The sequence below is a fragment of the Colletotrichum karsti genome, assembly GCF_011947395.1.
Source record: "Colletotrichum karsti strain CkLH20 chromosome Unknown Scaffold8, whole genome shotgun sequence".
NCBI lineage: Eukaryota > Fungi > Ascomycota > Sordariomycetes > Glomerellales > Glomerellaceae > Colletotrichum > Colletotrichum karsti.
In genome coordinates, this window is record NW_024065908.1 from 1,358,457 (window position 1) to 1,381,145 (window position 22,689).

Sequence of the window (22,689 nt, forward strand, 5' to 3'; positions counted from 1 at the left end):
GACGTCTCGAGCTTGATCGTACAATTCCCAGTAGAAATCTTGATTTGTAGTTTCTATGTATGAGATACTAGACTGAGTGAAAGATTGGGAGTAAAATTTGCCTTGACGTTCTTAGATTGAGAGGTATCCTAATTGGCTGTGAAAAGAATGTTGGCTTACGCTTATTAAGTGGGCGGTTGTTCTTCCCTTTCTATGGCGATAAGCTGGTCCTTAAGGCGCTGGGAATAAAACATCTTCTTTCTGCTAGGAAGTAGACTCCGATCTAGTGGCACCTTGTGTAAGTTGATAGGATATAGTTGCCGTGTTATTGGCCCTGGATAGAACGTATCTCCCTTGGTTGTTGAATCCCCTGGGGAAGTCTAATAGCAGTTTAAAAATGGCTTTGCCCGTTTTCTATTTCACCCCATCCAGGTGAGATGCAGCAACATGAACTCCAGGGTGAAGGTAAGGGGAAGTCCAGACTCGAGTCCACAAGGTTTCTTGGACACACGGACTCGGAGCTGCAGGCAAGGTACATGGGCTTGCACAGCGGGCCTGTGGGAGGCATGTTACCTTACCTGACGGTAATAAGGTACCTGACGGTAAGGTCTCCGTACCTTGCTGAATGCACGGGGCAACGGCCTCCCTCAAATCAGCTTCCGGTTTGGTGTTCCTGACCGAGCTTAGCTAAGCTTGGCCCCACTGATCCGTACCTGCCGCCGGTTCCGACATGGTCGTCGGGACAGCAGATGGATGATTCAACAGTGGAGCAACGGCCACACGTGATGTGGCTGGTGCCACCAAATTCTGCGCGGACCAATCCCTGCCCCATATCCCAGCCCCGTCATTTTGCGTCCACTGGGCACCGGCGACGAGAAGACCACCGTACCTTGACTCCCCCCTCCTACTCATTTCCTCCATCTCCCTCATCGCCGCACATCGCGCTTTTGCACCCATCGCTATCGCTTCACTTGCGGTTTTCGTCCTTCGCGATCCAGACGATTTGCTTCATGTCGCCGCGACTCACATTTTGCGCGTGCTAGACTCGACTCCGACCGCTATATACCCTACGCGACCGATTTTGCACAATAACGCGTCCTCTTGTTTACCAGAGCAAGCTTCCATCCCCCCCTCCAACATTGGCGCGTGTCGCTATATAATACCTCAAGAGCAATAGCTTCTACTCTTTGCTCCTTTCACCTACCCATTCGCAACATAACGATATCGAGCCGCCGCCATGTTCTATTCGGACGCGCTCCTCGGCAAGAGCGGGCCTCTAGTCCGCGTCTGGCTCTCTGCCAACCTCGAGCGCAAGCTCTCCAAAACGCACATCCTGCAGTCCAACTTGCCCGACAGTGTAGAGGCAATCATCACACCTGGCCAGGCCCCGATGGCCCTTCGTCTCAGCGGTCAACTGCTGCTTGGTGTCGTCAGAATTTACAACCGCAAAGCTCGCTACCTGTTGGAGGACTGCAATGAGGCTTCCATGAAGATTAAGATGGTATGCCCCGCCCTTCGCGTCGTAGATGACGCGCTTACTAACGTGTACAGGCTTTCCGCTCAAGCGATAACCATGATATCCCCGCCGCAAACTTGTACGCCAACAACCGCGAAGCGCTGCTGCTGCCTGACAAGATCACTCCACTCGACAACCTCGATCTGCCCCCGCCTCCCGATGCTGCCTGGCTCTTGTCGCAAATGGACGATGTGACGGCCACACCTGTGGGTCGCAAGGGCCGTGTCAGCAACCGCGATATCAACTTGCAGGAGGACTTCAACAACAGTCAGTTCCTTAACCAGGCGGATAATCTCGACGATGAGCTGGAGTTGGCTCCGATGGAGGATCTTGACTTGGAGCTCGACTTTGGCATGGACGTTGACGAGCCTATTGGCCGGATGGACACCACTATCGAAATGGGAAGAGAAGCGCCTCTTGCTCGCTCTGTCGAGGATGACATGTTCAGCGAGCTCGACATCATGCCTCGCGGAAAGGACCAGCCCGAGCGCGAAGCATCCTTGGGATTGGACCTTAACTTCGGCGACGACAATGTCCGCATTGCTGACGAGGAGGGCGATATCCAAATGGGCGACGACAACGAATTCCAGTTCCCGATCGCCGATCAGTCAGTCGTTCCTGGCGCTCCTCTCGAGATGGGACGCGCACGTATCTCTGAATCCCCGCTCTCAGAGATCGACCCGGAATTTGCAAGGGAAGTCGAGGAAGAGTACTCCCGTATCCAGCACACCGATCTCTACGAGCCAGACGAAGACCAGGATCAGTCTGTTGTTCGACACCCCCAACGCGCCAAGAAGAGGAAGGTACTTCTGCCCGATGAGCAGACCATGCTCTCCAGCACTCACATCAAAGACCAACAAGCCAACCACGCGAACATCTTGAGAGCGCAGTCATTCTTGCCCAAGGATCCCTTTGTTCTCGCCTTGATGGAAATGCAGAAAAACGGCGGCTTTGTTAGTAACATTATGCTCGAGGGACGCGGAGTCAACTGGGCGCCTGAGTTGAGGGGCATGCTTTCGCTCGAGGCCGTTAGCCGATCTAGCGAGTTGAAGAGAAAGCGGGACAGCGGTATCGCGGATGTCGAGAGCGACCAGGGCGTCTTGTCCAAGTCACCACGCATCGACGTCGAGGAGGAAGATGCATTTGCTGTTGAGGACGCCGGCCTCGGCAACCAGAGTATTGCTGCTGACGGCACTATTATGGAGATCCCGGCCGACGAGGAGGGCATGGGCTTCGGAGGAGACGACGACACCGCTAGACCCGTCTCGCGCGAGGCGAGCCCCATGCCAAACTTCGACGACACAGTTGCTCCCAATGTCCACCCTCAAGACAGCGGACCGGTTTCTCTTGGCACCAAGCATGCCGTTCACGTGCTCAGGGATATTTTCGGACCCGACGCGGAGCACGATGCCGATAAGCGAAAGAAGAGCGCTGTTGTCTTCCAAGACTTGCTGCCAGAGAAGAGAACGACAAAGGCAGACGCGACGAAGATGTTCTTTGAGTGCCTCGTACTCGCGACCAAGGACGCCATCAAGGTTGAACAAGGCGAGAACCTCGGCGCACCTATCAAGGTCCGCGCAAAGCGCGGTCTCTGGGGTGCTTGGGCCGAGCGTGAAGCTGGCGGTGAGATCGCAGAGGAGGAGGAGGCCAACCAGCCTGAGCCAGCTGCTGTCAGTGCACCTGCCGTGGCTGTGGAGGCATAGATGCCAGTCGCTTGTTTTGACGAAGATATTCCGATTGATGCATAGCTATTGGGTCGGTGTCTTGGCATGTAAAGTATATCATTCTTTCTGTCTGTTGGACTACGTTGGGGGTCGGTCCTGGAAATGGTACCCGGCCAAGTGGCGTTTGGAGTAACCGGAGGCTGGAGAGATACCAGATGCTGTTGCGGCCTGGAGGGGAAAAGCTTGATTTGGGTTCCAGAGCCGCGTCTCTTTGTTTGAGTTTTTTTTGGAGGTTTAATGTCGTTTTCTGGGCTTTGCGCGTTGCTAGTATAGCCGTTTTGAGGCCACAGGCCTGGAAGGATACCGCAGTACTTGTTCGCTGTTCTTCACCGTCAATGAAGCTAGACATTTCCTACCAACTTCATCCACTCTGCACTTGACTTGTGACATGACCTAATACCGTAAGTTCAAAATGACCGGCATGCTAATGGAAGAGTATGATCCTTGGCTTTCGGGATCATCACCTACTTACCGAACATTCCGCCAGCGACACCTTCACAAACATATCCTCAACGCCCTGATGCCGAACTCGCAAACAATACATAACCAAGGCTAAGGCCCCGGATGTTTGCGGTAGCCTCCTCTTCCCCACCTCAAATTCACTCCCGCGTGCCTCGACACGCTGTATTTTAAGAAGCCGTGGAGTGGACAGACGCGGAGAATCCTGGTTGAACATGCAGCCCAACCCTACCTCTGCATATAGGATCTGGATGCGTTGGGCAAGATCAGCCACTCGCAAAAGGATATCCTGCAGGACGCTCACCACATCTCTCCTCACACCTCATGTGACTCCACGAGAACCCCAAGTTTTCCCCGGAATCGGTTTCCTGCAACATAACTGGTCAAAGAGATGCCGGCATCTTGCGCCTTCGGCATCATATAAGACAGGTGTTGTGGCCAGTGATGGACTTCCCACGTTCTGTCTGCGGTCATTTCTTATTCATGGCAACCGACGCACGGTAGCTTTTACTCCAGAGCCGTCATAGCTATTTCGGAGCACGCACAACATGGGGTTCGCAGCCGCCACAGGGACAAACGATCCCCCGGAAGTCCGCAACTGGACTATCCATTACATAGCCCTGGTTGCTTCTATGGCAGCCCTTTCAAGTCAGTGGTGTTTCCTTACTGCTACGACGTCTACAGACTCACACAAAATCTAGTGGGCTATGACACCGCCGTCATTGGTGGCACCATGTCCCTTGACTCCTTCGTCAGCCACTTCGGCATCGACAACATGACCTCCTCGGAGCGCGACAACTCCCAAGCCAACATCGCCTCCATGTTCCAAGTCGGCGCCTTCTTCGGCGCCCTGCTGACATTCCCAGTCGCCGAGAAATACGGCCGCAAAAAGGCCATCATGACCGCGGCCCTCATCTTCTGCGTAGGCGGCGCCATGATGTCCGGCGCGAACGGCATGTTGGAGCTCATCTATGCCGGGCGGGCGATCGGCGGCCTCGGCATCGGCATGGCGACGATGACGGTCCCGGTATACATCGCGGAGACCTCACCTCCAAGCATCCGCGGGCGTCTCGTGGGCATCTTCGAGATCTTCTCCCAGGGGGGCGGGATGCTCGGTTTCTGGATCAACTACGCCACGGACCGAACTATCGATGTTCGGAATAGATCTCAGTGGATCGTGCCGTTGACGCTTCAACTCCTTCCGGCTGTGATGCTCTTCATCGGCATCATCTTCTGCCCGGAGTCGCCGCGCTGGCTCGCTCGAGGAGATAACTTCGAGGCCGCGGAGAAGGTTCTGGTGCATATCCGCGGTCTTCCCGCCGATCATCCGTATGTCCAGAACGAGATGAGTGAGATTCGGCAGCAGGTCGAGGAGCGGAGCACGATGAGGCTCAGCAAGAGACAGCAAATCCAGAAGCTGTTGGCGCCGGGCACCAGAAACCGGGTCGCGGTCGGGGCGTTCCTCATGTTTCTGCAGAGTTACACGGGAGTTAACATTATGACGTACTATAGCCCGCGTGAGTCCACCTGTTCTACACATCGACACATGACTGACTGGATTCAACACAGGCATCTTTGAGACTCTAGGCATCGTAGGTACCAGCAACAAGTTATTCTCCACGGGTATTTACGGCGTTGCCAAGATGCTCGGAATGATCTTGTTCGCGGTGTGGGTAGTCGAGAAGGTCGGTCGTCGCGGCGGTCTCCTCTGGGGATCGCTCCTGGGCAGTCTGCCACTCTGGTATGTTGGTGGCTACGTGATGGTCGCCGACCCGTCCGCCAATGCAACGGAGGGCAACATCCAGCTGAGTGGATGGGGTTACCTCGCGATGGTCTGTATATATCTGCATTCCTTCATCATCTGCGCCACGATCCAAGGAATCACCTGGACATACGCCGCGGAAATCTTCCCCTTGGATATCAGAATGGCTTGCGTCGCGATATCGACGGCGAGCACGTGGCTGGGATCGTTCGTGGTCGCGAGGGCCACGCCGTTCATGATAACGGACCTTGGCTACGGGACGTACTTCATGTTTGCTGGGTTTTTGATTGGCATCGGTGTTTGGTCTTTCTTCTGCGTCCCCGAGACGAAAGGTTGGTCCTTGCCTTGGGCCTCGAGCAATATTGATTCTTCGATACTAACTCTTTCGGTCCAGGGATCTCTCTTGAGGAGATGGATGCTCTGTTTTCGAGGCCTACTCATATCGTTGTCTGGTCACAGCTTCGTGGTCGACCAACCCTCGCCAGGGACAACGCTTCAATTGCTGGGTCCATGGGCAAGGGAGGGGCGAAGGTCGAGACCGTAGCTTAGAGTGTAGCTCGCTGTGGTGAGTTGAAGGATCTATCAGGGACATATTTCGACCGAAAATCTAGGGAGATAAATCCTGTAATGAGACAAATGATTCTGGTTGTCTTTAGATGCTGTCTCCGTCTATCGGCCCCACTGCGCCGACGTGCATTCCGGTCGGCATTTGTCCATATCGGCCCCGCTCCGATTTGGTCTCCGATCCGTAGCACGACGGAAGGGGCAAGTGCCGATATATCCGTTTGAGATGCCCGACGAGGTGCTTACTTCAAGAATAATCGCTAGCCTGATTACCTTGCTTGAAAGACAAGAGCGTCATTCAAGCGCTTATCTGCACCGTCAGCAGCTGATGTGGAAAACTGGAGGCCGGCGAGTCCTCGGCGTGGACCTCAGCATCGAATCAACCTGTGATGGCTGGTACATCCTAGGCTCTTGCGCATTAGCAGATAAGAAAGTCCGAATTGCCAAATTATTTTACTTTCTCAATTTCAACCTGGATTCTTGGTAATATGAATCTCAATTCTGACTGTGTTTTTGATAGCACGTAGCTACATATATAAACTCGGTAAAGTTTTTCAACCCCTCTCAGCTCAGGATCTCTCAATAGTTTTCCACCGAGAAAAATTCTTCATCGTCGCAATTGTACGCTCGAAAGTCTACAATGACCATCCGATCGCGCTTTTGCGAACCGATTCCCGCCTCTTCTCTTCCAACATGGGTATTCGGCTCAGCGTCCGGCCCGATATCGAACCCCCATAAGCCGGTCTTCATCGATGCCGACCGACCAAAATCCCATTCGCTGTCCACCGCAGAGTTCAGGCTGCTTTCCAAAAAAATCGCGTTGGGACTTATCAGCGATGGCCTTGTCTCAGAAGACAGGGTACTGGTATTTTCAGGGAACAACATCATCTACCCGAGCCTGTTTCTCGGCGTGCTGATGGCCGGCGGCATCTACACCGGAGCCAGCCCACATTTCACAGCTCGCGAGCTCTTGCATCAGCTCCAGGATTCCGCCGCCAAGTATATCTTCGTCGCCCCAGAGAGGCTTCCTATTGCGATAGAAGCTGCTTCGACCATTCCGGGGTTCCCCTTGAGTCAAATCTTCATCTTCGGCGCTGACGACTACAGCGCCGTTCCGCAGTTCGCATCTTTGGGAGATGCGCACGGCAATGGTCCCAGACATTGGACTGAACTTACGTTCGGCAACGAAATAGAGGCCAGAACTTGGGATTGGGTTGAGCCGAAAGACCCTTCATCGACGACATGCTGTCTGAACTACAGCAGTGGAACTACTGGAGTACCAAAGGGCGTCGAGGTGACGCACAAATCTTACATCGCGAACTGCGTCCAAGTCATACACCTCATGGACAGAGCTCCCAGCGCTAAGGAGTTCCGGAAGCGCGAGAGAGTGTTATGCTTCCTCCCGCTTTACCACGCCTTTGCGCAGACGTACTTCGGCGCCATATTCCCGCGCCTTCGAGTTCCGGTCTACATCATGCCAGCGTACCAGTTCGATAAGATGCTTCAGCACATCGAAGCTTTCCGCATCACAACTCTAGTCGCTGTCCCGCCAGTTCTCGTCAGCATGGCCAAGAATCCAGCCACCAAGAAGCACGACCTTACTTGTCTGGAGAAAATCAGTTGCGGCGCGGCTCCTTTATCGGGTGATGTCATCGAAGAAGTCGAGAAGCTATGCTCGCCTAGGGCTTCAGTGACGCAAGGCTGGGGGATGACAGAGATGACGTGTTACATCACAGACTGGGATGCCAACATCAAAGCAAACAGCGCGGCCGTCGGGGAGCTCATGCCCAACTGCTCTGCGCGGTTGATGCAACTCGACGGCAAAACACCGATCACGAAGCCGTATGAACGCGGCGAACTCTGGGTCACGGGACCGACGGTCATGAAGGGTTACTGGAGAAACCAAAAGGCGACGCATGAGACGGTACACGTGGATGCTGATGGGACTAGGTGGATGAAGACGGGCGATGTTGGCTTTGTCGACCGATACGAGCCAGGGGCGATCTTCCACATTGTTGATCGAATTAAGGAGTTGATCAAGGTTAAGGGTATCCAGGTCGCGCCAGCCGAGCTGGAGGCTATCCTGTTGGAGAATGTGAATGTTGCGGATGCTGCGGTTGTCGGAGTTACGATCAACGGACAGGAGCTGCCTCGCGCTTACATCGTGAAATCTGCCGGCTCCGTTGTTACCGAGAAAGAGATTGCCGAATGGATGGAAGGTAAATTTGCGAGGCATAAGCATCTTACAGGCGGTGTTTCTTTCGTCGAGGCAATACCTAAAAATCCCGTGAGTAGCTTGCCACGTATTTAGTATTCGGCACTTTTGACGAAGCATGCTGACCATCTTCCTCTCAGTCTGGAAAGATCCTGCGCAGGGCCCTGAGGGAAAATGCTCAAAGAGAAGTCGGCGATAGGAAACCTTTCCAGTCGAAGATTGCTTGAAAGTGTTCATTTGATGGTCTCTTCGTGGAGCGAACGCCCTGTTATTCACCCAACTCGAGGCGAGGCAACAACTACAAATTAGTATTGAAATGGAGCATCAACGTCGATCTCGGAGGGGAGGAACAATAAAACGAAAGAATCTCGACGTATACTTCAATAAACTCCTGTGGCAGCATCGACTCATTGTCTACAAAATAGCCACAGCCCCTGGTGGACTCGCAACCCCTCCAGGAACGGCCAACGGCACACTGACAAACATGAAAGACCACCTTTGTTCTTGTTTGCATCTTGAAGCCAACTCTTCCAAGTCGAAACTCTCTCCAATCGGCATTCCCCATCCGCTAAGGAAAACTTCGTGCATGCTCACGCCCCACGGCTTCGGGCTCGGCCACGCTTCGTAGGCAACGGTGTCAGATGCCACAGCGGCAAACGCATTATCCCAGTGCCAACGAACTGCCTCCTCGCTCGCCTCCACCCCGCAACTAGAGCGGACTTTCCGATGTGGCAATGCGGCCTGTTCCTCCAGAGGGAGGGCTCTGTAGGACTGAAGCCACCCGGTGCGGACGAGAAGGATGTCACCGGGTTGGAACTGAACTTTCTGTGCAGCTGCTACGGCCTCCAGCTCGGACAGGGGAATGCCGTGAGCTGAAAAGGGATCGATGCTGATGTTTTGCTCAGTAGCCCAGGAGAACCAATCCAAAAGTACTCCACGTCCAGTGATAGTCTTTTGAGCTATGTCTATGAGATGTAAGTAAGAGTTTTGTTTCCTCGGGGTAACTTGAACTGCTGTTTCTCTCGGGGACTTACTATGCACTCCGAGTTTCGAATTCGCGTTCGAGCCAGAAATATCATCTTGTGTCACGCCGTTGTAATATTGAAGGGTTTCTTGGTAGGGATAATGCCGGAGGCCATCCCAATGACTTGATCCTTGAGTGTTCATGTCTAACTACAGGGGCAGGTTAGCTCGGTAATTGTCCGCGATTGCCCGAAAAGAGCACAAGATACCTCGTCGTCGTTCGCGTGGCCCTTTGCAATGAGTTTATGAGAACATGGCTTTCTAACAGGGTTCATGGGCTGTATGAAGGCGTTCAACGGGAGACTGACAAGCACGTCGATAAGCTCAATGTATCCCGAGTAAAGAACGCTTACAACCGGCGACCTACTTGAGCGGTATTGTCTCTCCGTGAATCACACCTGACGCAGCACTCTTGATCGAAGATGAGTTGAGAATATTCAAAGTCCCCAACTCATCATCGCCTCCCCATAAGCCCCACGCGGATGCTTTGGGGTCGCCCTGGCGAAGAGGCAGAGCATCAAAGCTAGGCCGCGAGCCTTTTCTCAGCAATGTTGTACTTCCCATATTGTCGTGAGTGAAATCAATGATAAGATTTGAAACCTCAAGCTTTGAGTGAATTGAAGAATCTCCATGAAGATTGCAGCCCGGAGAGGTAATTGAGTTCCGCTGTCACAAGTTCCGTGGCAATCCCGGCGTTTGCCCCGACGCTAAATACCGATCCGGCCCCACATTCGCGGCATCTTCGTGATGACATACCGAATACTCCAGTGAGTAATATGAGGCGTCAGGCGATACTTGATTCGAAGACGCGCTCATGTCAGTCACTATGCAACCACGAAATATTCGTGTTAAGTTGGTCCGAAAACCCCGGTCACCACAATGTTTGACAAGGATGCCGAAACGTCAAGATGCCGAAGCTTTGTCAATCCCGCTAGAACTAGACCCGTCATGCTACTTGACAGCTACTTCCATCAAGCGCTTTATTCATTGAAGTTCCTCAGTTTGAGGAAGTGATTGCCACACCATCCCTGATCCTGAGAAGTTTGAGAGGCCAGCAACTCCCCAGGGGAAGGCATCGGGGTGGAAACCGGCGCCGGTATCTAGATCGCCAGTCCATATAGCGTCGGACGAATTGAAGAACGCATTTTCGACAATATCCATAGGCTCAGCCGCTGACGAAGATTGTGCGTCGTTTCCGCCCACGTACTGGCCTACAGATGTCTCGAAAGACCCAGATCCTCCAACCTGCTCTTGCCCTTCTCTACCGCTGCCCGCGGTCGTTGTCCTCGGCTGTCGGCGCTGCGGCTGCGTGAGAGAAGCCCTTGTAGGATTCCCGCTGGAAATATCTGCGACTTTGGGCTGTCCTGTGCTTAGAAGCCTGCGAATGGTGTCGAGACTCCTTCCACTTCCAGGGGTGTGGGATGCCTCCTTCTGCAGGATTCTAAATGCAGCCGCAAGTCGGGCTGCCGCATCTTCTCTGGACTGCTGTGTCGAGGCGCTTTTCAACTCCTCGGTCTCAACCGTAGCGGCTGTATAGATACAGTAGCTTACTTGATACGTCATTAGCCGATGAGGGAACGTTCGTGAATACAATGAGTGAATTGCGTGTATCCTTTTCGAATGCTCAATGCAAGTTCTGAGGCTTTTCTCCTTAAGTTCCTTGTTAGAGGAACTAAGATACGGTCTTCTGAGAAGGATATGAAGTGCGTGGTAGAGGAGACTGTTGAACTGTCAGTTTCAGAAGCCAAGGGTTCTCTACACTCCTACTTACTTGAGCGACACGATATGAGGCGGATGGCTTTGTTCCGAATTCGAGAGTCCATCAATTTTCAAAGCACCCGGTAAGTCTTCATACCATTGGCGGACCCTGCCATCAAGTTCATCGATCTGTGAGGTGAACTCTTCGTTCTTCGTCACGCTGGAGAAGAGAAGCATCATGTCCGTCGTGACTTCATGGAGGCTACAAAAAGCACAGAACGTTGATGTTGTCCATGAAGGCGAAGCAATGAAGCTCTCGGAAACCTCAGTAGCGTGTACAGGTTTCCAGAGACGCTGGTCGTCAACCTTATCCAGAATATCCTGCGCCGGATATGGACGCCTTGTCAAAGACGGTGGACGCCCAAGAGCTAGGCTCAAAGTTTTGTCCCATATGTAGGCAGAATTGTAAAGTCGTTTTCGGGTCTCGACTTCAGCCGGAGTCCACCGTTCTAGCTTGGAAAGCTTCGAAATATCCAGGTGAAGCCCAACATCTTTCATCATTCGAATAGCCATGCCAGTGTAAAGCCAGCCCTCGGAGCTCTTCCCCATGGCACATTGTCGTCCACCAAGTATCAAGAGTCCTTGTATCGTAGGAATAGCAGGCTTCTTTGCTGCCATCTCCTCTAAAAGTAACTCCCGAGCACGGGCAATGAAGTGCTCCCCCTTTCCTACACCGGACAGATTCGATGTTGGTTCGGGCAGATGCCTGGCTGCAAGTCCGAAGATGCATAGAAGCAGGAAGTCAGAACAGTATGGCCCTCCCAAAGCAAGGTCCATCATCAGAATTGGTCGATAGACGCAGCTGTGGAGTGGGTGCAACCACGACCAATAAATGTCAAGCAGAGCCATGCCGGTGGTTGCGTCCACTCCTGTCCCGTCCATGCCTGGTTTGGCAGCGATGAGAGGTAGCCAGACGGAATCCATCAGCGCGTACTGGGACTGCAAGGTTTCGATCTGGCCTCGTCTCGGATCACTCTCCTCTGCGAGGTTGTCTTCTTCCAAGGAGCCCGCATGAAAGCGACTGGTTGGACCATTGTAAATCACTGCGCCGTCCTCGCCAATGCCGACTTGGAACCATAACGAACCCTCGACTTCAGTATTGGCGTTAGCCAGAGGCCGAGCACCACTACCGTTGGACTGGCCATGACTGCCAACAGATGTCGCGTTTGTCTGTGGGGTGTAAGATGACTCGGGTCCTTGAACAGGGTCAGGAGATCTCGTGCCATCGTTATCAGGGTTTCTTGTCGAAGCTTCTAGGCTCCGAATCCGGGCATTGGCCTCCCGGAGACGAGCCTCTGTCGAGATTTGTGCTGGCCAGATGCACTCCTCGCCCGATCGACGACATCCTACGCAGACTGGCCGGTGTCCGCTGCACTTGACTTTCCGAGACTTGCAACTGGAACATGCAAAACCATAACGGCGTGCTTTCCGAGTCGCCGAAGTTGATGGTCCGGAATTCGAGTGACTCGGTGCCTCGGCCTGGATCCCGCCGCCGTCTCCGCGGGTGCTTGGTGTCGTCATTTACACTGCAGCTGCGGGGAAGTCTTCGGTTTTCTAGAGATCGGAATTTTCGAGATTCAAAAAGTAATGGTAGCAAAAGCTTACTGGCCTGACAAGTTGTTGTCGGAATCATGACTGAAATTGAAGTCCAGGACAGCTAGACTTTGGCGGAATCTGCGGGGTTGTAGCCGAGATGCCGGTTACCCCGCGAACTTCTGCCCCTAACCCTGAGCCAAGAACTCTGCGCCGGCATTTGTTCAAATGTCACCAATATGAAAGCCTGTTTGGCTGGTCGCGCCGTTCAATTCAGTCTGGTGCGTGTCTTCTCAAGTGGAACAGTCAACCGTCTAACGGTCTTGTCCTCTCCACCTACAATCTCTTGGGTCTTGGCTGATGACTTAGGGTGGAAACGTTTACAATGTGTATTTATCGTAGAAGAGATTGCTATAAGTAGAAGTTATATCTAGCTCAGCGGAAGTTGACGGAGAATTAAGCGAGCCACACTCAACAGCAACTCCTAGTCTATCTCTTCTTGGCGAGAACGATGATTTTGTCCTCCGATATCTTGGTCTTCGTTACCTTTGTCGCCTCATTTTGGCGCTGTATTGCCAAAACTCCTTTTGCGGAGGCGGCGAGCATCCCAGCAACTCGTTTCAGGCCTAGGAACGAACCCATTGTTTTTGAGGTGCCGGTTAGTTTGAGAAACGTTTTCCCGGCTGTGAACTTCAACCGCAACGTCACGACCACTTGGTGGGATACCGAAGTTCTCGATGGTCATCCAACAGAAGAAGCCTTCAAGGTCACAGAGGCTATGAAGAAGGCTTCATTCGTCGTTCTGGATAAGGACATGTACCAGGTACTGGCATGCCGTGGCGCGTCTTTATGACTCTGGTTGACTCTTGAACAGATTCTGAAAAGGGACGAAGGAGCAGGTTTTACTGCCGTGGAGACAATCTTCGACTTTCCTCCTGGCCCTTCGTTCGCTCAACGAATTGTGCATGATGGAACGGTTTTCTCCCCAGAGTGTAACTGCATATTTTTTGCCGAGTTGCATCCACCAAAGCCGGGATTCTCAGCTGCTGCGATTCCGTGGGTCTGGCGTGTAAATCTCAACAACACTTTGCCCCTTACTGAGAAGGTGTATCCTTCGCCGCAACTCACAGTTCCGAACGGCGCATACTACCACAATGGCAGTGTTTATTGGGCCCAGGAAGGCAACTTCACAAGTCCTGGTGGGCTAGTCCGGATGGATCCCGTCACTCTGAAAACAGAGGTGGTCCTGAACAATTTCCTTGGACACCGCTTCAACAGTCCTAACGATGTTGTCATTACGAAGGATGGAGTGGCTTACTTCACAGATGGCTATTACGGATTTGACAACTTCAATGATACTTTGAAGCCCGAATTAGCCAACGGTGTATGGAGATGGGACGCCAAGACGGGTGACTTGAGAATGGTCGCAGGTGCCGCCGGTGGTCCATTCACCAATCCCAATGGTGTAGCCCTGAACATTGAAGAAGACAAGCTCTACGTCACCAACCGCGGTAACACGTCGTCAAACCCTGCGGGAGGTCGGACGATCTATGAGTTTCAACTTCACCAGTCAGGAATCCCCTTACGCGGGGGCGATGTTTTTACATACGCTGATTCGGGATTTCCGGATGGAGTCAAGCTGGACAGAGACGGACGGGTTTACGGCGGTGTCACAGGCGGGGTCAGTGTTTTCGACGCCGATGGCAAGCAGCTCGGAATTATCAAGGTCGAGGAAGGCGATGTCGCTGTGAACATGCAGTGGGTGAACGATTGGCTGTACATAGCTGGCAGAGACCACCTGTACCGGGTCAGGTTGAACACAGGTGGCGTTCAGTCATTTTAGATAGTTTGGCGAAGTGACTGCCGATAACTCTCTCGTTCTCGCCGTCTTTACCCGCAGGATCTCACTTTACTATGCATCGATTTAAAGTTGATAACCTAATACTACCACAAGTATACCGATGCTGACAAGAATGATGTAAACGATAATGAGTACTCGATATTTGCAGAATGGATGTGATTTTGCTCGCCCCTATTTATATCAATATGTTAAGATACCAGCAAGACACTTAGTCTAGGATGCCGCAAGATTGCATGAAAAAGTTTGTTACGTTACAACTCAGACAAATACATCACTTTCGTCTCATTACAATTTCCTGGCGGGTTAGGGCGCTGTTGAGTGATCTGCGAAGTTAAGTTATTTCCCAGTTTCTTCAGGCCTTCATAAATAGTTGGTTATGCTTCGAAAAAGACGTTGAACTCTGTATTTCTCCAGACTGCCATCTTAGGTACACCTGAGTAGACTTAAGAAAAAAAGCTGCACTTCGATGCAACATTGAGAGTCTATCAACGTCCAGTACCATACACGATTCAAGCGTAACAACTTCCAATGCTGCGCCCGAGAGAAACTCCTATCCCCAAGATGTACTAAAATTCAAGACGACTTCTGTATACTTGGAATTCGATAAAACTCTGGGAGATTGACTCGGAAATTCAAGGGACGAAGCGATACATAGGATGATCATCGCCCTTGTCCACGACCTCAGCCGGAACAAAGTCCAAGTCACTCTTGCCATGTTTCTCGTCTCGCTTTCTGTTCTGGAATCTCAAGCACAAGCTCAGAATGGCAGCCAGAGCTGCGGCAGCGAACAGAATCCCAGCGCAAATCCACATCCCCTTGGAATACCACGGCTGTTCCGTCTTGGGAAAAAGGCGTGCTCCTAAAATAGGACCACACTGGCCTACCATGCCGAAGATGGCGAGTCCGGCTCCGCGCTTGGAAGCCGAACCTTGGTTGTCCGTCACCCACGTAAATGTGAGGGCTACCGCCGGAAAGACGCCGGCGCAGACGAGAAACGTCGCGAAGTAGCGGACCCCGGTGGTATGTACGGTTGCAAGAAGAACGTAACCAGCGGCCCCAGCACAGCAGAAGAAGACGATGAAAATCCCACGGGACCGGAATCGATCGGAGACAAAACTTGCCGTGACGCAAACCACATAGGCGGCTAGGTAAGGACAAGCCGAGAAGCCTTGTGCGTGCAGTGATGTGTATCCCATGGCTTGAAGAATCGTCGGTAGATACGCAGGCAAAGAACCAAATGCGGTATTGAGACAGAAGATGATCAGAGCCTGCAAGTAGTTCTTATAGTCGTAGAAAGCTGCGAAAACCTGCTTCAGGTTGAGCTTGCCTTCTCTCTTCTCGCCTCGCCCTTTGAAAGCGCGGTGGCTAATGATCTCGTTTTGTCGGGGTGAAAGAAATCGGCACTCAGAGGGTGAGGCAGGAAGGTAGAAGTATGCGACGATGGCGAGAAGAATGGTGGGAGCACCCTCTGCAAATGCAACTCGTTAGGAGATGAAGTAAAGTGATGTTAAGGATGAAGGTTCAACTTACCCACAAGGAAGAGCAATCTCCAGTTCTCAATGGATACCTTCGCGCTGACGATTCCGTATGCAAGTGCAGACGCAAAGCAGCTTGCAAGGGGAGAAAATGATATGAACAGGCCGTACCGAAGTCCCATTTCACCTCGGTGATAGAAGAAAGTCATGTAAAGCGCAACGGCCGGCACGAAACCAGCTTCGAATGCTCCAACTGCGAATAATGGGCTTATCAGCTTCGGTTTGAACATGAAGTTCGTCAAGCTTCAATATCTTACCAAGAAAACGCAATACCATAACACCTGCGAAATTGTGCGTTGCGGCCTGAAGCATGCTCATGGAACCCCAACCGATTGCCATCATTGCTGTCCAGAGTGGCAGTGAGACAAAAGTCCAGACGAGAATAAGCTGCGCAACAGTTAATAGCCAGAACGAATTCGAAGCCGGCATGATCTTACCCAGTGAAACAGAATGTAGCCAATGTAGAGGATCGTAACGACCCATGAATAGTCTTCCGAAGTTATCCCCCATTCTTTGCCCATTCCAGCCGTATAAGCGTTCCCAACATTGCCTCGATCAATGTAAGACACAAGATACAACGATCCAAGTCTGTATGCTGAAGGTCAGTCAATGTTTCCATGGTGTGCAGAAGAGATTTTGGCTTACAGGGGAATCAGGTTCCAGTCGAGCTTTCTCAGAGCTTGACCTTCCTCTTCTTTTGTCCATGTAGGCGCAGTGTTGTCTCCGAAGTTCTTGGGGTCGTCGGCTGAATCGTTTTCCTCGACATGGAACGTCTGGCGACCGTCGTTGTCTTCGACATGGGCATGGCATTGTTCGTTGCTGTTCTCCTCCTCCTTGTGATGTGAAGGCATCATTTTGGGAGAAGTAAACTTGCAGTTTCCGGCTTTTGAGGGGGAGATCGATACTTTGAGTGAAGAGAACAATTTGGAACTGAGGAAGAGACATCAAGTTGACAACCATCCCGAAGCCAGTTCCTTGAGTCCAACTTTATCTTTACTGAATAGGCCACCGGAAACTCGGCCTAAAGGAGTCTGAACTGGCAGTCAATATTTGGATGATCCTAGCACAACACAAGAGACCCCACGGGGAAGCTCTGCTTGGCTGACCCAAACAAAGTGGCACTAAGTTACCCAGCAAGGATGCCCGCGGGGACTGCAAAGTTGCTTGAGCTCCAGTTTGATTTGTCTCGGAATTAATGCCGACCACGATCAGACCAAGAACCTCGACTCTCCGCAGACTTAGGTTCTTCCCCAGATTTCGGCCGAACGGGATGGAGTGTTTTCAGTCTTGAACTTCCAAATGATACGAGACACCGGTATTCTCACGATCTACTTACGTCCATCCCAATGCTTGATTTGTCAGATGTTCCTTAGGCATCGGTTTGCACAAGAGGTACCGGTGAACATGAGGATTGTTACGATAGGCCAACTCGAGCCATATGGCGGTGGAGTATTCAATTGTCATCGAGGGGTTGAAAGGCTGAGAGCCTTTCATGACGCATATCTACGAAATTGGGAGGTAGCAGCATATTCGCACATCCGTCTCAAACATTCAGATTTTTACATGTATACCAAATCGGAGACTTCATAATACCCCAAGACCAAGTTGAAAGGTTGTCTACTGCACGTCTAGTCTTGCTAAGTGTTCAACTATATTTGTCAACGTCCATGTGTTCTTGCCATTGTTTTCCGTCAGTCTCACGCCGTCGTCAATCATGATTTTGCTGTGATATTTGTCCTCAGATTATGTGATAACGTTCAGTGTGTGCGTTTAACAGCATGGACGCGCTGCATTGATTATGATGATATCCGACAAAGCAGTTGTTACTCGTGATTCGTGACAAATGACCTACGAATACAGGACGAATCAGGAATTCGATTGGACATTATGGGCTGAGATACAACACACAACTGACATGCAACAATCATGTCGAAGATACCGAAGTGCGATGTGCGGAGATGCCGACATGAACCCCGCGCCACGGAATCTAATACCGAAACCCCAACTCCGGGGTAAGGGAAGGGGAATGGGGAGCTGAATGCCGCAGCACCGCACTGGACCGACGTCGGATGTAATTGAAGTGGAAGATCTGCAGAAAGCGGCCTCACGTTATCTCTTTTGATGAATAACTGTTTCCTTGGGAAAGATCGTGGCCGAAATCGATATCTACGTTCAATGAGAACTGAATCCAGGAGCGGCCTAATAAAACAAACTCACCTGCCACACGACCACATCTACTGCATGCGTTTCTGCCATCATTAGGCTACGTCACAACCGCAAAGATGTCAGGAACCACTCCCACGATGAACGGGTCTCACCAATCCATTGAGGAATTCACAATCCTTACGCCGAATGCCATGCTTGGCTATGGCTATGAATCGGACCACTTTTGGTACGGAATCACCAAGTACAAGCCAGCTGCCATCATTGTCGACAGTGGTTCAACCGATGGCGGCCCTTACAAGCTCGGTATGGGAAAGATGACCTGCGGACGAGGATCATATATTCGAGATCTTGAGCCAATTCTAGCAGCATGCTTTCACCACAAGATCAAGGTTCTCATCGGGTCCGCTGGGGGTGACGGCAGTAACAAGCACGTTGCCGAGATGCTGAATCTGGTGGAAGAGCTTGCCGAGAAGAACGGCTACTCCTTCAACGTAGCCACGATCCAGGCCGGTATGGATCGCCAATGGATCAAGTCGAGAATATCGCAGAACCGCGTCGGCCCTTGCGGCCCGGTTGAAGAATTGTTGCCGGATGTGGTAGATGGCGCAGTAGATGTTGTCGCTCAGATGGGATCTGAACCGTAAGTCTTGTCCCAAGATAAAAGCCGATTGCTCGGGACTAATGATTTAAATCAAAGGTACTTGGAAGCCTTGAAAGGCAATCCTGATATCATCATTGGTGGCCGATCGTATGACCCGGCACCTTTTGCTGCTTTCTCTATCGCTAGAGGGGTCCTTCCCGACGTCGCTTGGCATATGGGAAAGATCATGGAATGCGGCGGCATCTGCGCCGTTCCCAAAGGTCGATCCATGATCGCAACTCTGAGAAGAGACTCCTTTGATCTTACTCCACTATCTCCTGCCGAGAGATGCACTCCTCTATCGGTCGCTGCGCATACCCTCTACGAGAAAACGCGTCCTGACCGTCTGCCCGGACCTGGAGGCATCCTCAACCTCGACGGAGCCAAGTACGAGCAAGTCACTCCTAAGACGTGTCGTGTATCGGGCGCCAAGTTCGAGAGAACGCCTTATCAAGTCAAGTTGGAAGGCGTTACCCATCTCGGTTATCGCACCATCTTCATCGGCGGCATTCGCGACCCAATTCTTATCGACCAGATCGATGCCTTCCTGGAGCGAGTTCGCGTGTACTCTCAGAACCTGTTTCCGGAGCTGGATAAGACGGAACAGTGCCGACTGTTGTACCATGTCTATGGCAAGAACGGTGTGATGGGCCCTTTGGAACCGGTTCAAGCTCGGCCACACGAGATTGCTGTGCTTGGAGAGGTTGTTGCACCAACTTCCGAGCTGTCTCATACGATTGCAAACAACGTTCGTGCCTCTATCTTGCACTTCGCCTACCCCGACCAAGTTGCAACCACTGGCAACTTTGCCAGTCCTCTTTCACCGCATGAGCAGGATGCGGGAGCTGTTTTCAAGTTCAGTCTTTATCATCTTGTGGACTTGGACAACGGTGAAGAATCTTCAATCTTTCCAGTTCAGAACCATGCCATCGACTTTGCGGCATCGTCTACCAAGCCCTTGGAACAGTTAAAACCCGAGACCTTCGATAGGATCGACAACGGCAAACTCGCACCCTTGACGTCGAAGATTGTCCCTATGAACGAGGCTCCTCTCAGCCAAGTTGCCCGAATCATCCGATCGAAAAATTCGGGTCCATTTGAGATGACTTTCGACGTCATGTTCGACGATCCGGCTGTCTATAGCCGCGTGAAGGAAGCCAATGTCTTCACGAACGAGACCATCAAAGCTCTCTATCGCGTTACCGACGAAGACATCTTGACCAACATGTACTTTGACCCCGCCCTTGCTTGGAAGTGCACCATTAAACGGCCATGGGCTCAAGGTAGCGTCGGAGAGCGCGATACTCTGGGAACCCAGCAACATGCGCCGCTTCTTGCCATTCGCATCCCTGCAGCCAACTCTACACGCCAACCGCACGTCAATGGTGTTTCTTCCATAAGCAATCTGGACACCAAGTCAAAGGAAAGCTTCACGGCTCAAGACGTTGTTCAGGACATCTGGAGCAGGTTGGACCTTCCCCTCGAGGCTCTCAGCTCAGTCAACCTCGAGAACGATGGGTTACCAACTTTGCCTTCATCTTATAAGCTTGGGGTACTCGCCCAGAGCACCATCGCCTTGTCCGCCCTCGCGGCAGCTCAGATTCATGCTCTTCGCAATGGCATTTCTGTTCCTAAGATTGATGTTCCCTTGGCGCATGCAACCATCGAGTTCAAGTCTGAGAGACTCTACATCTTGAATGGAAAGCCAACTCCCTCTCCGTGGGGACCTATCGGAGGTTTACATGAGACCTCTGACGGCCACGTCAGAGTCCATGATTCCTTTCCAAACCACCACGATGGCATCCTCCAGCTGGTAGGCTTACCACTTGAATCTACCAGACAGCAACTCTCAGACAAGATCGCCGACTGGGCAAGCATCGATCTCGAGACCGCCGCAACAGTGGAAGGCAACCTAGCTACGTATGCCTTGAGAACGTATCGCCAGTGGGACGCCCTTCCCCAGTCTAGGGCCATCAGCGATTTCCCCATTGACGTCAACCAACTGTCTCCGGAGGGTCCTAAGGCATTTCCTTCAAGGATAGCGAGTGGCAACTCCAAGTGTCTCCAAGGCCTTCGTGTGGTAGAGATGAGCCGCGTGATTGCCGCCCCTTTGTGCGGCAAAACGCTCGCGGCCCATGGTGCGGATATTATCTGGGTCACCTCACCCAACCTCCCAGACCTTCCAACCATGGACCGTGACTTCGGCCGTGGCAAGCGGACTGTCCAGCTCGACATCCACAAAACCTCCGACAAAGTACGCCTGATTGAGTTGATAAGAACGGCAGACGTGTTCATTCAGGGTTTCCGTCCTGGCAGTCTCGCCGCTTACGGACTCTCGCCTGAGGAGGTCATCAAAATCAACCCTTCTATCATCATTGCCAATATGTCAGCATTCGGACCTCGAGGACCCTGGTCCGGCCGAAGAGGTTATGACTCTCTGGTGCAGACTTGCTCAGGAATGAACGTCTCTGAAGCCGAGCACGCTGGAAAGGGGGAAGCGGCGCGACCAACTCCATGCCAGGCACTTGATCATGCTGGGGGTTATCTGCTTGCAACTGGAGTTCTCGTAGCTCTGTACAAACGGGCAACTCAAGGCGGTTCTTGGAAGGTCGACGTGTCTCTTGCTGGCGTAATGAAGTACCTTCGGAGTTTGGGCCAGTACGAGGGCGATTCTGGCTTCGACAGCAAAGACTACGAGAAGCCGGATGATGTACCGAAGGAGTACTTCGAGACAAGAGAGACGGGTTTCGGTTCTATGACAGCCATTAAACACAGCGCGCATGTGGAGGGGGTTGAAGTTGGTTGGGATATTATGCCGAAGCCTTTGGGTTCAGATTCCCCTGAATGGATTTAAACTAGTTTCCTGTTTTTCGTACCTAGATCTTTGCAATGTAGTTGACACAGAATTCACGTACTCGCCAGTTCACTTGCCTTAAGTGCACATACGAATGATCGAGTAGTTTCTGTAGTGAGTTCAAAGATTGTCCAAGATCTTGTCATCTCCGCAATTGCTTTTCTCCTCAGACGTCATTACCTGCTCATTTTTAAACTATGCCGATCAGAAGAAGAAGAGCATATAGTAATGGCCGTGGCCGAGGCCGCAAAAACCGCGTCTTGTCTCCTCAGCCTGGAGAGACGTCTTGCACTTCTTGCACTGCCCGTCAAGGCAGCCGACCACGACTTCACTTCGTCTCAACTCATCACTCAGTTTCGTTCTAATCTTGAATTCAAGCAGAGATGGAAATGAAACATGACCCATCCTGTCTGTATATTTCCACGAGGTTATTGCCGAAAACAAGGCGACCTCGGCGCTGCACAGGCACGCCGAGCCCGCACGCATCGGCCTCCCGCGCGGAAACATCCATGATTCAGGTATTCTGCCGAATAGTCTCCAAGTTGAGTCGTTGCGGTCGGCATAGGAGCCGGAAATACGACCCGCTCACTTGGGACCGATGAGCGACTGATTCACGCGGCCCACGCACATCTCCCGCTGCGGGGTGTGTGTCCCAGATCCCAAGTCCGGACAAGCTTTCGAGGATCGACCGTTGAAGCGTGCCATTTTCCGTCCCCGCGTCCGTGTGTGCTCGATGATGAGTTGGCATTTCATCTTCGAGATGAACAACCGCCGACGCTTCCGAGCGTTACTTACAAGACATCCCCTACTGAGCAGATTATTACCGTCGTGTTAATGATTCTTATCCGTTCGTAGCTCAAGGCCTTCCTTGTGAATACACGGCTTTCGAGGGGAAGTAAAACCGGACTTGTTGGTCTCAGGAGCTGAGCCCTTGATGTTGGAGTGGTGGTCTTTCGGAGGTTCCATGACGCGCGTATTGTGTACCCTAACCCGGACGATGCGAAGTTGAGCCGCTGTGCTACCTCACGCCCGTCTTCTCGCGCCCGTATCGGCCGTTTTGCACACACTGCTGACCGTCTAGTTAAGGTTCATGCTCTGGG

At 52.1% G+C, this 22,689-nt stretch overlaps 7 protein-coding genes across 7 annotated transcripts; 5 read left to right on the top strand and 2 right to left on the bottom strand.

The window, feature by feature from the left end:
* Positions 1 to 1,216: 1,216 nt before the first annotated feature.
* On the top strand, positions 1,217 to 3,198 carry CkaCkLH20_03532 (double-strand-break repair protein rad21; the record flags this gene model as incomplete). Its single annotated transcript, XM_038886251.1, has 2 exons — positions 1,217 to 1,480; positions 1,531 to 3,198. The coding sequence occupies 2 exons, from the start codon at positions 1,217 to 1,219 to the stop codon at positions 3,196 to 3,198; spliced, it is 1,932 nt and encodes a 643-aa protein (XP_038748760.1).
* Positions 3,199 to 4,226: 1,028 nt separating this feature from the next.
* CkaCkLH20_03533 (quinate permease) lies at positions 4,227 to 5,989 on the top strand (the record flags this gene model as incomplete). Its single annotated transcript, XM_038886252.1, has 4 exons — positions 4,227 to 4,326; positions 4,380 to 5,195; positions 5,248 to 5,772; positions 5,835 to 5,989. 4 exons carry the CDS (start codon positions 4,227 to 4,229, stop codon positions 5,987 to 5,989), a joined length of 1,596 nt encoding a protein of 531 aa, XP_038748761.1.
* A 655-nt stretch (positions 5,990 to 6,644) lies between these two features.
* Positions 6,645 to 8,446, top strand: CkaCkLH20_03534 (AMP-binding enzyme; the record flags this gene model as incomplete). The annotated part of the gene is made up of 2 exons (XM_038886253.1): positions 6,645 to 8,291; positions 8,360 to 8,446. The coding sequence occupies 2 exons, from the start codon at positions 6,645 to 6,647 to the stop codon at positions 8,444 to 8,446; spliced, it is 1,734 nt and encodes a 577-aa protein (XP_038748762.1).
* Positions 8,447 to 8,633: 187 nt separating this feature from the next.
* On the bottom strand, positions 8,634 to 9,806 carry CkaCkLH20_03535 (uncharacterized protein; the record flags this gene model as incomplete). Its single annotated transcript, XM_038886254.1, has 4 exons — positions 8,634 to 9,184; positions 9,254 to 9,392; positions 9,452 to 9,545; positions 9,610 to 9,806. The coding sequence occupies 4 exons, from the start codon at positions 9,804 to 9,806 to the stop codon at positions 8,634 to 8,636; spliced, it is 981 nt and encodes a 326-aa protein (XP_038748763.1).
* Positions 9,807 to 13,044: 3,238 nt separating this feature from the next.
* Positions 13,045 to 14,376, top strand: CkaCkLH20_03536 (uncharacterized protein; the record flags this gene model as incomplete). The annotated part of the gene is made up of 2 exons (XM_038886255.1): positions 13,045 to 13,356; positions 13,408 to 14,376. 2 exons carry the CDS (start codon positions 13,045 to 13,047, stop codon positions 14,374 to 14,376), a joined length of 1,281 nt encoding a protein of 426 aa, XP_038748764.1.
* Positions 14,377 to 15,026: 650 nt separating this feature from the next.
* On the bottom strand, positions 15,027 to 16,783 carry CkaCkLH20_03537 (major facilitator superfamily transporter; the record flags this gene model as incomplete). Its single annotated transcript, XM_038886256.1, has 5 exons — positions 15,027 to 15,862; positions 15,925 to 16,122; positions 16,187 to 16,316; positions 16,367 to 16,517; positions 16,575 to 16,783. The coding sequence occupies 5 exons, from the start codon at positions 16,781 to 16,783 to the stop codon at positions 15,027 to 15,029; spliced, it is 1,524 nt and encodes a 507-aa protein (XP_038748765.1).
* A 1,428-nt stretch (positions 16,784 to 18,211) lies between these two features.
* Positions 18,212 to 21,589, top strand: CkaCkLH20_03538 (CoA-transferase family III; the record flags this gene model as incomplete). The annotated part of the gene is made up of 2 exons (XM_038886257.1): positions 18,212 to 18,735; positions 18,793 to 21,589. 2 exons carry the CDS (start codon positions 18,212 to 18,214, stop codon positions 21,587 to 21,589), a joined length of 3,321 nt encoding a protein of 1,106 aa, XP_038748766.1.
* Positions 21,590 to 22,689: the final 1,100 nt, after the last annotated feature.